The sequence below is a fragment of the Thamnophis elegans genome, chromosome 15 (genome assembly GCF_009769535.1).
Source record: "Thamnophis elegans isolate rThaEle1 chromosome 15, rThaEle1.pri, whole genome shotgun sequence".
Taxonomy (NCBI): Eukaryota; Metazoa; Chordata; class Lepidosauria; order Squamata; family Colubridae; genus Thamnophis; species Thamnophis elegans.
Genome location: NC_045555.1, coordinates 19,253,496 through 19,268,685, shown reverse-complemented (window position 1 = coordinate 19,268,685; position 15,190 = coordinate 19,253,496). Strand labels below are relative to the sequence as shown.

The 15,190-nt window shown below is 41.6% G+C and overlaps 1 protein-coding gene across 18 annotated transcripts in view; it reads right to left on the bottom strand.

Annotated features, from left to right (window-relative positions):
* SORBS1 (sorbin and SH3 domain containing 1) overlaps nucleotides 1–15,190 on the bottom strand; it is a 129,110-nt gene that overhangs the window by 75,724 nt on the left and 38,196 nt on the right. For all 18 annotated transcript variants that reach the window (XM_032231556.1, XM_032231561.1, XM_032231567.1 and 15 more), the window contains exons 3-4: nucleotides 8,540–8,599; nucleotides 5,983–6,105 (exon numbers count right to left, since the gene is read on the bottom strand). In XM_032231556.1, the coding sequence (XP_032087447.1) occupies nucleotides 5,983–6,105; nucleotides 8,540–8,599 (183 nt within the window). The remainder of the gene's footprint in view (nucleotides 1–5,982; nucleotides 6,106–8,539; nucleotides 8,600–15,190) is intronic.

Genomic DNA, 15,190 nt, shown 5'->3' with positions numbered 1-15,190 from the left:
TCTGAAATCAGAACAGTGGCATCTACAAACTCTCCTTTTTGTCGCTAGAAACATTATCACAGTATTGCAGATTTCTAATCTAGATTTCAGGCAAGTTTGTGGTTCCCTCTTTTTTTTTCTTTTCTTTTTGCTCCTCACATTTGTCTGTATCTGATTTTGGCACCACATATCTTTCCCACCCTTCTCAAAATATGAGAAAAATAATCTCCCTCGCTCAGCAACACACTTTTCAAAACACAACTAAGAGAATCCGCCTAAGAAACCCTTTTCCATGGTAGGAAATATTCCTTTTTGGGCTGCTGGAATTGTATAGAAAGTGGCATGGGGGAAAAGGCCAACCAGCAGCAGCACAAAGAAAGCTGCATAGTAAAGAAACTGAAAAATCAGGCGTGATTAACTTTTCTGGACCACTGAACAACAGTTAATTTTATGTCTTGCCCTCAAAAATAGTCAAAGGCCAAAGGACATATAGAGAGACTAAGAGAGCAGAGCACAAATAGTACTAATTTACAGCTTAAATAAACATACCTTCTTCATTCCCCAAATATGAATGGGATTATTCGGAAAAGTTTAGAAGGTCGTTAAAACTTCAGCAGTAAAGGCAGTACTTATGAATATATAATTGCTATTTATTTGCTGTACTGTTTTTATTTTATTTATTATTTACTGTTGTTCTGTTGCCCAACAATTGCTTCCTTAAGATAAATTGTTCCAAACCATTGGGGCAAGAATGAAAACGTACATTTTGGAAGAATAAACTGATTGGTTTAAAAAAAAAATATGGCTAAGCTGAATATACTGCATAGTCAAATTAGTCTGTCGGTCTTAGATTCACACCGTTTTTCATTTCTATTTTCCCTCACTTTAAACCTTACAGCAGGGGTGTCAAATTCAATTTCCTTGAGGGCTGCAGAATTGTGTTTAACATCGGGGGAAAGGGAAGGCTGGACATGGCCAGGGTGGGGCGGCCAGCTCAACCTCACTCGCATCGGGGGCGTCTGTGGCGGCCCGATCACTCTGCCAGTGAAAACGGGCTCCCGAGCTCCATTTTTGGCTGCAACGGCTTCCTGCAACCCTCTGCCAGCAAAAACAGAGCTCGGGAGGGTCACTCTGTTTTTGCTGGCAGAGGCACCATGGGCCAGTCCTTTGCTGTGTCCAAAGTGGCCCCGCGGGCAGATCTAAGCACCCCGCGGGCCAGATCTGGTTTGACACCCCTGCTTTACAGATGCTGTTTTCAGTGATTTGTCAATGGCAGCCATCAATAAACGCTAACGTTGTTGCTGATTTGGGGCAGGACATTAAAAGCACAACTTGGGTTAGGGGGTAGAGAAGAGGCACCTGTAGCCCTTAGGCTCTCCTCCCTAGGGAAGTTGGAAATGGCATTTGAAAGAAGCATAAAGAAGAAGGAGGGAGGAAAGGAGGAAGAAATCCTCCCTGGATTTTCATGAGGCTAATATCAATGTCCCTTGATTAGTTGAGATACTATCATATGTACCAGCAAGTGCAAATCCATGATCAAGCTTACAATTTAGCACCTGGCCTAAAAGGAAGTCAACAAAAAATATGCAATAGCAAGAATTTTACGCTACTGTTTGTTCAGCTCTGCATATAGTTAATGATTTAATAGAATTGGGTGATAAAAGGGGCCAATAAAGAAAAAAAAAGTAGCCTACTGATTCAGTTGTAGAGTTACAACAGAAGAGTTTAGCAAACTTTGGTCATAACAGACAAAGATCTATCCATACTCTATCCATTTTTTGTGCAGGAATAAAGTTTCATTTGTGCCCTTTCAAACATGAATAAAATAAAATACATTACATTTGCATGCATAAAATTCCATTCCCATTTTACAAATGCATATGCATGCATAGAATTCTGTGAGCTGAAGTCCACACATGTTCTTTATTTCCCTTACTATAACGGAAACAGATGGCTAAATACTTTAACAGTACACTGTTTATGTCAGTGCCATGATTAAAAAAAAAATCCATTTCCTACATTACTACATGCCTAGGGAGAATTATGATTATGGGATGGGCAGCAGCTGCTATAGCATGTTATTGTCCTCAGCAGCTATGTAGTAGTTGGCAGTCAAGCAGACTTGATAGGGTTACTGATAACTATGAGAAGGCATCGCAAAAGGACAGAGAATATGACTTTTAACATTATTATTTCATCACCAGAGATTTTAAAAACAAAAACTCCCTAGGGAGAAGACTACAGAAGGACATTGATGATAGTATTATAATATTTTTCTATAAACTAGAAAAAAGACAAAAGAAATAAACATCCAATTTCAATGATCAGAATTGTCTAATACCAATGGCAATTTAGCAAAAATATTACCAGTGGAGAAATCAGCAAGCAAACAGCAAAGAACTTTCCCACCAGTCTACCCAAAGGGTAAGAAACAGTTATGAATTTTGTTTACCATTGTGATAGAAGGAGCAGTGATGAAAAATATGGCTTATTGAATCAGCTGTGGAGTCAACACTCACACAAACTGTCAGGCTTGCAGCCATCTTTTCTTTTGGGTCTTTGGCCTGCCACACTTTCTATTATTCTATTATTCATTTTCTATTGTGGGAAAATGGGAGGGGAGATTGTAAGGAGTGAGATGCTATGCAGCCATAACACAAATTCTTTCTAGAAAGCCAAGGTCATCCTTTGTCTCTGCACCTCTGCCGGAACTGGATAGGTGGAACTGCCAGCAAGGCAGTAGAAGATTGGACCATGTGATGGACTTGTGGGTTATGGGGGCAAGATCTTGAACTTTCAACTGGGTGGGGAAAACCGGGAAGCTTTCAGATTTGGGTTTTCCCAGATGTGCCAACATGGCTCTCTTAATAAATTGGAACTTTGAGCAATACTTTGCCTTGGACTCTGATTTACTTTTGGATGTTATTTGGAACCCTCACACACACACAGACACGGACATGCACACACCTTTCATCAACACTGAAGGTAAGGTAATGAACCCTGCTAATTTGAATGCTTTTGGGGGGATATAGGAAAAGTATATACAGATAACAGGAACATCAAAGAGCTATGAAGGAGGGCCTTTGGGCAGTAGCATGGAAGATAAGGAAAGCAAGAGTAATATATATTGGTGCAAAGAGCGCAGGAGAATATATGGAATATTGGTGGTTCACCACTGAACAGTAACACAAGGATGTGTGTTTCCCCTTGGTGATTACTTATGGAGAAATGCATACAGAATGGTTGAGGTAATCTTAACACCATATTGATTGAGATATGAATGTGCGTACTTCTATGTGCAGATGATGCTGTGTTCTTGGCCAAGAACCTGAATGATTTTCAGCCAATAAAAGGGAGGATAGGGGAACAGTGCAACAAGAATTATGAACTTGCACTTTAAGAGAACTGACTTCAACACACTAAGATAGAGTTTAGGGAGGATTTCAGGGACGGAAATCCTAAAGAGGAAAACAAGATGCTTGGGAAATTGAAAAATGAGATTATAAAAGCCCAATCAACACAATACCACAGGGAAAGAAAACAAGAGACCTCAGAAATAGCCAGCATGACTTCATAAAGAACTCTCTAACAAACGGAGAGGAGGGGAAAAGGACAAGTATAGAAAATGGAAAGAGGAACATATAACTAAAACACACTACCAGCAAATAATCCAAATCTGCGAGGACCAAGTCAGGAAAGCTAAGGTGCAAAATGAACAAATGCATGCAATAAATGCTCAAAATAATTTTAGAAATGTTTCTTTCAACATATAAAAGCAAAAAAAAAAAAAGTCAAGGAAATGATTGGTCCATGATTGAGAGATGATGGCAAGGAGGTAACGGGAAGCCTTTGGAGAGCGAAAATGAAAGCCAAAGTCAGCTGGCCAGTGCGCTGGAGCTGATAGGGCAACGCCTTGCGTGCCCTAACAAATGGCTCCATGTGCCACCTGTGGCATGCGTGCCGTAGGTTCACCATCACAGATATAGGGTCTCTTGCTTGATCAGGGTGTTGGACTAGAAAACATCCAAGGCAGGCATGAAATCCTCCTACCTCTGTTACCAGTTCAGAAAAGGGACCTCGCACGTGGTGCTTTTTTGCATGCACAGAGCCTCTGTGATGACATCTGTGTGAATGAGCAGAGTCTCCCACCACTACAGCTACCGATTCGCCCGAACCGGGGAGAACCAGCAGAATACCACCTCTGATCCAAGATCCCTTCCAACCCTATTATTCTATGTTCTCTGAATTAATGATTTATGGATTTGGGGGTTACAAAGGGTCAAAGAAGAAGGGAAAAGAATAAAATAGCAATTGATAGAAATAAGCACAGGAAATAATTCTATGTTTTCTTTCTTTTTTCTTTTTATACTTTTTATTTTTTTGTATACTACCGTGTTTCCCCAAAAATATGACATGTCCTGAAAATAAGGCCATGCCAGTTTTTTGGGATGGGCAAAAATATAAGTTCTCTTCCGAAAATAAGTCCCCCAGGCAGAGTGCCATTCACTGAAACCACGGGATCGGGGGAGAGCAAAAGCATTGTGCCGCTTGGCACCTTTAGGATACCTCTAGGTCAATGAGTGATGCTCTGTCCGGCTGGAGAGGGGGGTTGCTGGGCGCTGCTTGTGAGCGTAGTCACCTCATGGATGCTATGTTGCACTGCTGCAACAGAAGTGTAACATAGCCGTTTGTCTCTGAGGCTGCGCCCGGCTCTTCAGGAGCTGACTCGCAAGAGAGCAGCCGCCCGGCAACCCCAAAACAATAAGCCTCTCCCCAATAAGGGCCAGGCTATATTTTGGGGGTCAAAAGAAAGACCTTGTCTTATTTTCAGGGAAGCACAGTATATACTAAAAATTCTATTTTTAAAAAAGTATGAATATGCGTATGGATGTTGAAGAAAAAAGGATAGCTTGAAAGATTACAAAGTAAGGAGAGGCGTTATGTGAATGGAATGAATATAAAGAAAGCTACACTGAATTCAATTTTGTATTTTAAATCCTTTTAATATTGTTAACTTGTTTTTATGTAAGCCGCCTGGAATCCTTCGGGATTGGGCGGCCTACAAATCCATTAAATCTTAATCTTTCTTTTTTCATCTTCTGCCTCCAGTTTCTTCACTCCCTTTTTCTACACTTTGTATAGTAGTGCTTACCCAGAAATTAACAGTGTGATGGCTCTATGTCATCATGATTACAAAAATATCCTAGAGAATGGCACGTCCTGCTCAGTACCCATTTAAATATTCTTGCTCAGAGTTTGTTTACTATAATTATATATATATCTTTCTAAGAGAACACAACAAAATGCCATTGTAGTGAGATATCATAACCATTCAAGTAGAAGATATTTCTCCTTCCCACAAAAGATCACTAGAATAAAAACAGGATTTCTTGAGCTTCTATGTAAGTTGATTTTTAAAACATTACCTTAATGTGAGTTGTTTTACTAATCCTGAAATAATGAATTCAAGTATTTCACATAAACTTAAAATGCACAGTTTGAATTTCTGAGACATTATTCTCATGTTCAACTGCTGATTCTTTATTTCACTTAAATTTGCACTGTGTATTTGAAATGTTTGCTCATTTGCAATTATATTCTCTAATCCATCCTTCAGATTCAGCTAAACATTTAATCAATCCAATCCCAGCATGCACATTTGAGTTAACAATCTACATGCTTAATTTTGGGGTGCACTTTTTAAACCAGGGACTTAATTATTAACCCAATCAGGAGTGGTATTCACTTACCTTCTCTATTGGTTCGCAAATGCGAGCGCGCGCATGCACTCAGCCTTCTGTGCATGTACTTTGGCTAAAAAAAGTGCCTAAATGGAATACCATAGAGCCGGAGTGGATGGGCGGGGCCAGCCACTATTTCCGCTACAGGTTCGGGTGAACCGGTCCGAACCAACAGAATACCACCTCTGAACGCAATCAAGGATCATAGGATCAATAAATCATTTTGCTTTTTTGTGTTATGATCTCCCAGTCTGGGTCTTACTTTTGGGATGCTGGCTGTCTTGTGTAGACTTTGGATGGCTAACCCGGGGACTCTTCTCAGAAGCTGGAGATGCCCAAAGGGTCACAGCTCCTTTTCCAGTACAGATTTTGCCTGATTCCTGATCTACAGGGGGAAAAAAAGGTTAGAATATGTTGAGACCTGAAAGTAATTTGAAATCATCAATAGTCATACACGATGATTATTTTATTATTAACTTAAAGCGAATGGATTTATTCACGATCCTACTTAATTTATTTATCATTCCATGCTTAAGTTTGTGTAATATAAACAGATTACTGTAGCATTTTCACAGGTTTGTATCCTGCTTTTCTTTCAAGATGGCTGTTCTTCCAATATCATTCTATCCGACTCCATCTTATCCTTATAGCAATCCTATGAGACATGCTAGAGTAGGGGTGTCAAACTCAATTTCATTGAGGGCTGCATCAGGGCTGTGTTTGACCTCAGGAGGCCAGGGTGGGCGTGGCCAGCTTGACATCACTTGTGTCGGGGGCACCTGTGGCAGCCCGAGTGCTCTGCCAGAGAAAATGGTCTCCTGAGCTCCATTTTCAGCTGCAACAGCCTCCTGCCATTCTCTGCCAGCAAAAACGGAACAGCCTTCCTGAGCTCCATTTTTGCTAGCAGAGGCACCACGGGCCAGTCCTTCGCTGTTTCCAAGGTGGCTCCGCGGACCAGATCTAAGCATCCCACTGGCCAGATCCAGGCCGCGGGCCTTGAGTTTAACACCCCTGTGCTAAACTAAGGCTTAGTAATCACCCAGTAGCAAGACGCACACACCTTAACTGTGTGAAGATTTGAATATGGGACTCCTCAGTTATAGCCCAACAGTTCAAGAATCAAATTTCCAAATCAAAATAATAGTTCGAACCGCCGAACTACTGACTTTTCTGATCGACAACTCATTGTCTTAGCCGCAGAGCCACCGCGTCCCCAACTCTTCTATAGTCTAAGCGAAACCAAATTTAAAATGTGGATAAAATTGAATCCATTCAGTTCCTTATGGATTTTCATTTTTACTCCTTGGGATCCACCTGAAACTACCATCAAATCATAAATCTCCTCCACCTGATACTTGTGATGCCAACAGAATTTTGCACCACCATGCTACAGGAACTGTGGTACTGAGGCACAAATATTCACAAATTTTCATAATTTTAACATGGAATTCATCTTTAAATACTATCAAGTTAAACATCCCATATCCCTTTTGATTTCCCACCCTTCTAGGCAGGCAGTCACTGTATTAAACTTTGCAAACAGTAAAGGTCCGGGCGGCAGGGGGGTGGGGAATCTGGGTAGAATAGATAAACAGATTAAGTTTAAAGTTCTTTACTAACAAAAGCAGGCCTGTTTCATCCCAAGCATCAGAGTTTCCAGCAGAGAAGAACTTCTGAAAAGCTGCCAGACCACTCCCAGAAGAGGTCATCCAGCATGATCCAGATGAATCACTAGCTTTTACACATATCTAATTGCTAGACAATGAGCTAAAAATAAAATAAGGTAATTCTAACAGTGCCAATATCTATTTTTCCCACTGGTTGATTTTCCCTTTTCTCACATTCTACTGCAACTATATTGAAGTTCTTCCTCTAGATAGCATTTTAACTGATGAATTTACTGTTCAGTTTTGCTTTGATCTGTCGATCTGTTTATTTATAGCAGAGGTATCAAAATCAAGGCCTGGGGGGAGGGGGGATATGGCCCATGGGGGACTTAGATCTGGCCTGTGGGGTCACCCTTGAAACAGCGAAGGACTGGCCTGTGGTGCTTCTGGTAGTGAAAATGGGCTCCTGAGCTCCATTGGTTTTGACTGCCATAGCCTCCTGCAACCCTTTGCCAGTGAAAACGGAACTCGTGACTCCCGAACTTAGTTTTCATTGGCAGAGGGTTTACAGGAGGCCGTGACAGTGAAAAATGGAGCTTGGGAGCCCATTTTTGCTGGCAGAACGCTAGGACCACCACAGGTGCCCCGGACAGGAGTGACGTTGAATTGGCCACGCCCACCCTGGTCACACCCACATGCGCCCCCTGAGGTCAAACAACCCTGATGCGGCCCTCAATGAAATCGAGTTGACACTCTTGATTTATGGAATCTGACTATTCTTTACAGAGCTGCCCATCGGTGATTCTGGGTGGCTTGATTCCATACAAGCAGGAAAACTGCTCCATCCAGCAATGGCAAATTGTACTTTGAATTTGATGTAAGAGCTAGATGACTTTGGCTGATCTTGAAAAACTAAGCAAGGTTGGATCTCTGATGATAACGGAACACAGAGCTGGGAAGAAGACTGAGAAAAATGGGACATGGGAAATCATACAAATTATCACAGAAACTTCACAGATATGTCAGAAATGATGGATGAGTTGAAAAACACTTCGTCTACACTCATTTTTTAAATTAACTTTGAGAAATTAGTATTCAGCTTTTCCTGGGAGTTTAATTATGCATATATAAATGCTGTGCATATAATTAAACCAAAAAACAGCAACTGCCCCGTGGCATTAAGTACTAGAAATATCTTTGGATTTCACAAACCTTTCTCATGTTGGTTTATATTTAGTGCTAGTCCATTCACAACATCAGCTTTTTCGGTTTCTGTAAAATTAGCAGATATGATCAGTATAATATTCTCACAATATGGTTACATCGGGTTAGTAAAACAGCTAAACAACTATACTCAGTGCAGGAAAAAAACCAGCAAAAATGACAAAGAAGAAATTTGGATAAGAATAGTTTATGTAGTTGTCTTTCTAGAGCAGGGGTGTCAAACTCAATTTCATTGAGGGCCACATCAGGGTTGTGTTTGACCTCTGGAGGCCGGGGTGGGTGTGGCCAGCTCAACGTTATTCGTGTCAGGGGCGCCTGTGGTGGCCCGAGTGCTCTGCCAGAGTAAACAGGCTCCTGAGCTCCATTTTAGATTCCAATGGCCTCCTGCAATCCTCTGCCAGCGAAAATGGAGCTCAGGAGGGCCACTCTGTTTTTGCTGGCAGGCCAGTCTTTGGCTGTTTCCTGGGTGGACCTGTGGACCAGATCTAAACACCCCACTGGCTGGATCCAGCCCCCAGGCCTTGAGTTTGACACCCCTGTTCTAGAGAGGTTGTCAAACCCTCTCTAGAACTATTATATTCCTGCTTAACATGTATACATACCATCTAATGAATTCATTAACTGCTGGTGTTAAATATTTTTCATTATTCATGAAAAAGATACAGCAAAAGTTAAAACCTGGCCCAAAAATTGGCAGGGAAAAAACTGTCAGAGAAAAAGAAAGCAAACAACAAATTGTCATCCAGTCCACCAAATGTCAAGTCCATTTAACAAGTGGCTACACAGATAAGTTCAGTATAATAATATTGTTTCTCAAAATAAGGAAGCCTTGGCACATTCTATGATATAAAAGCCAATCCACATGAGGATTTGGTGACAATTTGTTCACAGATGTAACAATGAGCCTTAAACTGGCTGCCCAAGAGTGTGGAACAGTGTTTCTAAGGAAAAGGAAAGGTTTAGAATAGAGTAAGAGTTGGAAGGGACCTTGGAGGTCTTCTAGTCCAACCCCCTCCTCAGGCAGGAAACCCTACACCACTTCAGACAGATGGTTATCCAACATCTTCTTTAAAACATCCAGTGTTGGAGCATTCACAACTTCTGGAAGCAAATTGTTCCACTGATGAATTGTTCTAATGCAACTATGCAACCATGATCCTATCTTAATTAGCATCTGACCCTATGCATACGGTATGGAAAGATCAGTAAGGCCTGAACCAAAATACCCTTAGGTTAACATGAAACAAGATCTGTAGATATTCTCACTCACTTTGTGAGGTCAGACAGAAGATCATCATCAGGCTGCTTATAGTGTGCTATCAAGTTCGTGAAAAGCCACATGGGGTCGAGAAGAGCAGAATGGGGAAAGCCCCGCCTCTTTTGGGTGCATGTCAATACCACATGATCTGAATGCAAAACTCCCAAGCATGGGCTCACCAGCGAAAATGGGAATTACTTCTTGTAGTCCTGAGAAAATGCTTCGGTGTTTCTGACAATGCAGTCCAGAACTGCCTAGGCTGTTTTAAACTACTGCATATTACTTGCTCATTTGCAGCTGGCCTTCCATTAGGATCCCTCACATGTTTTCCAATCTTGTGCGTTTGAATTCTGTTATACAGGACAACTTCTAATGCATCTGGGGCATGTGACAAGAGAAAAGGTCTTCTCAGTAGCCACACTTGTGCTCTGGAAATCTCTACTTTAGGAAGGGAAGTACCTAAACAGAATAATAGATTTGAAAGGGACTTTGGAAGTCTTCTAGTCCAACCCCTGCTCAGGCAGGAAACCCCATACCATTTCAGACAAATAGTTGTCGAATACCTTTTTAAAAATTTCCAGTGTTGGAGCACCCACAACTTCTGGAGGCAAGTTGTTCGAATGATTATTATTTTTCAGAGTATAAGTCGCACATTTCCCCCCCAACCCAAAAAAAAGAGCGTAGAAATGTTGGTCCATCTTATAGCAATAGAAATAGCAATAGCAGTTAGACTTATATACCGCTTCATAGGGCTTTCAGCCCTCTCTAAGCGGTTTACAGAGTCAGCATATTGCTCCCAACAACAATCCGGGTCCTCATTTTACCCACCTCGGAAGGATGGAAGGCTGAGTCAACCCTGAGCCGGTGAGATTTGAACAGCCAAACTGCAGAACTGGAATACAGCCATTTTTGGCCTTCTGAAGCCCCGCCCCCATATCCCATTTTTGCGAAAAACCAGCCATTTTTTGCAAAAAACGGAGGTGTTTTTTACTTCCCCCAGCCCTGCTGAAACCTGCAGAGTGCTCCTGGGGTCCAGGGAGGACAAAAACTTTTTTTTTTCTTACTACCACTTAGAAATCTTGGTGCGCCTTATACACCGGTGTGTTTTATAGTCCCAAAAATATGGTAATTGTTCTAATGTTCTAATGTTAGGAAATTTCTCCTTAGTTTTCAGTTGCTTCTCTGCTTGATTAGTTTTCCACCCATTTTTTGCCTTTGGGTGCTTTCTTGCCTTTGGGTGCTTTGGAGAATAGTTTGACTCCCTCTTCTTTGTGGTAGCCCCTTAAACATTGGAACACTGCTATCATATCTTCCCTAGTCCTTCTTTTCATTAAACTAAACATATCCAATTCCTGCAACTATTCTCCATAAGTTTTAGCCTCCAACCCCCTAATCAACTTTGTTGCACTTCTCTGCACTATTCCCAAAATCTTACCATCTTTTTTATATTGTGACGATCAAAAGTGGATGCAATATTCCAAGTGTGCTGTTACCAAGGCATTTATAAAATGTATTAACACTTCATGTAATCTTGAGCCTATCTTTCTGTTTATGCAGCTTAGAACCGTGTTGGCTTTTTTGGCAGCTGATGCACACTGCTGGCTCATATTTAAATGGTTGCCCACTAAGACTCCAAAATCCCTCTTGTAGTTATTACTATAGAGCTAAGTACCACCTATTTTATACCTATGCATCTTATTTTTGTAGCCTAAATGTAGAAATTTACTTTTTTCACCACTGAATTTCATTTTGTTCAAGTCTGTCAATATCCTTCTGTATCTTAAGCCGAACTTCTGGAATGTTGACTATTCCTGCTAGCTTGGTGTTGTTACAGGTGTCATGTCTGCCTTATATGCAGCTTTATTCCTCTCTAGCATTCATTGCCATTGTTTGTGAAGCATTTCCTGCCACTCTAGGATTTACCTTCATCTGTTCTTGTTATATGTACACTTCTACAATGTTGTTTGTTATTAGTATGAAAAAGGGAAGATGTTACAGGTGTTATGTCTGCCTTCTATGCAGCTTTACTCCTCTCTAGCATTCATCTCCATTGTTTTGTAAAGCATTTCCTGCCTCTCTAAGATTTATTTCTATCTGTTCCTTTGAGGCACTTCCTGGTGTGTGTGTGTGTGTGTGTGTGTGTGCGCGCGCGCGTGTGTGTGTGTGTTCAATGCAGTTAAAAACGCTGTTCAAGCCATTATTGAGTGGCTTATATAGCATTTTTAACTGCATCTCTCTCTCTTACACACACACACGCACGCACATGCACTTACACTCAATAATGGCTTGTATAGCATTTTTAACTGCATTTTTATTAAACTACATGAAATAAGTGTTTTCTGCAAATTTGATGAGTTTCCCATCTATCCCCTCACTGATGTAGATATTGAGCAGACAGATAGCCCTCATTCAGGGATCACTTATTCTGTAACCATTCAAAGTTCCAACAACACTCAGTGAAGAAATTTATGACCAGTCCTCACAGTTGCAACCATTACAGTGTCCCTGCAGTCCCTTGCAACTCCGGATTTTGGCAACTAGCTCACAGCCACAATGGTTGCAGCAAACTGCAGCCATTTGCAACCTTCACTGCTAGCTTTTGGCAAGCAAAGTCAATGGGCAACTTGGGGAAGGCAGCAGGAGTTGCAAATAGCAACTACACGAATAAGGAACCTACGCAGGATTCATTTAACAATGGCAACTGGAACTGCCACAACTACTATTGTTAAGTCAGTGTGGTCACATAATAACATGCTTCACAACTGTGTTGCTTAGCGATGGAGTTGCCAATCCCAATTAAGAGAGGATTATCTATATTCTACCAATGGGTTAAGATTTCCAACTTTTTTTGCAAAGGAGGATACCATCTTTTGACTCACTCTGCTTTCTAATTTTTATTATGTATCTCTGCAAATAAATACGCTAGCTGCTATACACATTACTCTCATGAATCAATTTTTAAAGCATTTTCAGTCATCGTTCTTCCAGTGTTCCTTTTAACAGAACAGTGGTTTATCATGTATTATTTTTTCAAGACTCTACTGTTTAACCATTTTTCCCAGTTCATTTGCATTAAAATGCATTAAAAATCAAACTCCTGCAAGGAGTTCAAACCACAGCAATGGTTTCCAGCAAACAAATGGTTTTATCAGAAAATAAATTCTAAGTAAGGATAAGTTTGATCCTTCTTACCAAGATGGAAAACGTGACTAGTGAAGTCACCGGAACAGCTCCTGGTTCACTATTGAGCTAAATATTTACCATGCTGTGCATAATAATTAACAGATCTTTCATCTTTAGTGTTGTGGTTGGTTAGGAACTAGCAATTTCTAATGTTCTCTTGCATGCTGACAGCTTGATTTCTCTCCCTAATACTGTATGCCCTTTATTAAACCTGCTAATGGAGCACCTAACTGTAACTACATTTGCTGAATGTTTTTAGCACTACCTTTATTTTTGGTTCCATAGCAACATTAACTCACAATACCTCAACGCAATAAAGGGGATGAATGACTTTCTATGGTGTACACATTTGTAAAAATGCTTGCTGGGCAAAGCTGTTGTCCTGGACAAGCCCACTGGGGACCTTAATAGCTGCTGGGTCCACCTGGAAGAGTGGAGAAAAAGGAGAAGAGATGCTGAGTCTCTCTCTCTTTCTTCCCAGCACATTTCTTTATGCTATTTTTAAAATAGCATGGCATCGAGAACCGTTGTTTTAGGAAGTCCATGGGATGGCTCATTTTTACCTTGGGTCCCCAGCTCTGAAGTTATAAGCCTGAGTCTGAGGGTTGGAGAATCAGCCAGAAGACTTACCGTATTTTTTGGAGAATAAGACACTCCAAAGTATAAGACGGACCTAGCTTTTGGGAAGGAAAACGGGGGGGGGGGGGGAATCTACCTCTGCCTCCCAACAATTTTCCTCCTTGCAACAAATAGCAAACAGTACAGACAATATACACTGTTTGTGGTTCAGACTATACTTGTACAGATGCTGTTAAAATTGATGTGGCTTTCTGGAAGTATGCATTATTCTCTGCTGTTTAAAATACAATACAATAGCACTGGGGCTCTTCAGATCAAACATTTATTTTAAAAAGCTTCTTCATTTTGTTAAGTTGTCTAGAAAAATAATAAAGCAGTCTTTAAAATATAAGTCTAATAATTTCAACATTCTATAGGCATTTATAGTTATTGACTTACCTCCTTGCAGCAAGCAGCAAACAGCCTGATTAGGACAAAAAGAAAAAATCTGCCTCTGCTTCCCAGCAATTTGCCTCCATGCAGCAAACAACCTATTTCACTTTCAGTTTCAGCAGGGGCCTCCCCATCATCAACTATTTCAGGCTGCAGGGATGCTATAGCCTATTGCAGCCTCCGCAAGCCCCTTTTTCCCATTTGCTGCAAGGAAGTAAATTGCTGGGAGCCAGAGGCCAAAGGGTTGGGGGGCACTGGGTGGGAAGAGCTACATTCGGTGTACAAGACACACCTAAATTTTCATCCTCTTTTAGGGGGGGGGGATAAAGGTGCGTCTTATACTCTCAAAAATATGGTAGATCTGCAATGGACTTCTGAACTATGCCTTTAGGTTGAATTGGTGGCCTATTCCAGTTTCCTATTGAAAATGATCTCCGTTTGACTGCTGTTCCCCTATGTTACATCTGGCTGTATATCAGTGAAATACAGACTGCTGTTTTTTCCCTCTTGAGGTGCCATTGTAGTAACACAAATCTCTGGCCGAAACAGCTCTGCATGAAAGCACCTTCCCCCAGTTGTGTTTTCCTACTGCTGAAAATAAGAACACCTTTATGTATTTGTCATGAACGATGTAACATACATACAATATTTAAGGTCAGAAAGGAGAAATATCTTCTATTAGCCGTGCAGATGAGTATACTGATTGGTGGCACGCGGAGCCCTCTCTGCGGGCACATGAGCCGTCGCCCAGCTCAGTTCCAGCACGTATGTGTGTGCACCTCCTGCCAGCCAGCTGATTTTCAGGTCTGCCATGCATGCAGGAGATGGGTGTGCATGTGTGGGGGCACACGCATGCGCAGGGGAAGCACAGGAGGAATAGAGTGCCCCCCTATGCTCCATGTTTGGTGCCAGGAGGCTTCAGGGAGGACCCCTGGAGCCCAGGGGTGGCCGTTTTCGCGCTCCCCGAGGTTCGACTAAAGTCTCCAGAGCCTGGGGAGGGTGAAAAATGGGATTTTCAGAAGTTTTGGAAGTTGGAAATGGGCCTGTTTCCAGCCTCTGGAGCTCAGGGGAGGCTGTTTTCATCCTCCCTGGAGGCTCAAGGGGATGGTTTCACACGCACATGCATGGGGGTGATGGTGTCATACATGCATGCGCAGGGGCGGAGCACATTGCATCTTGGGTGTGGG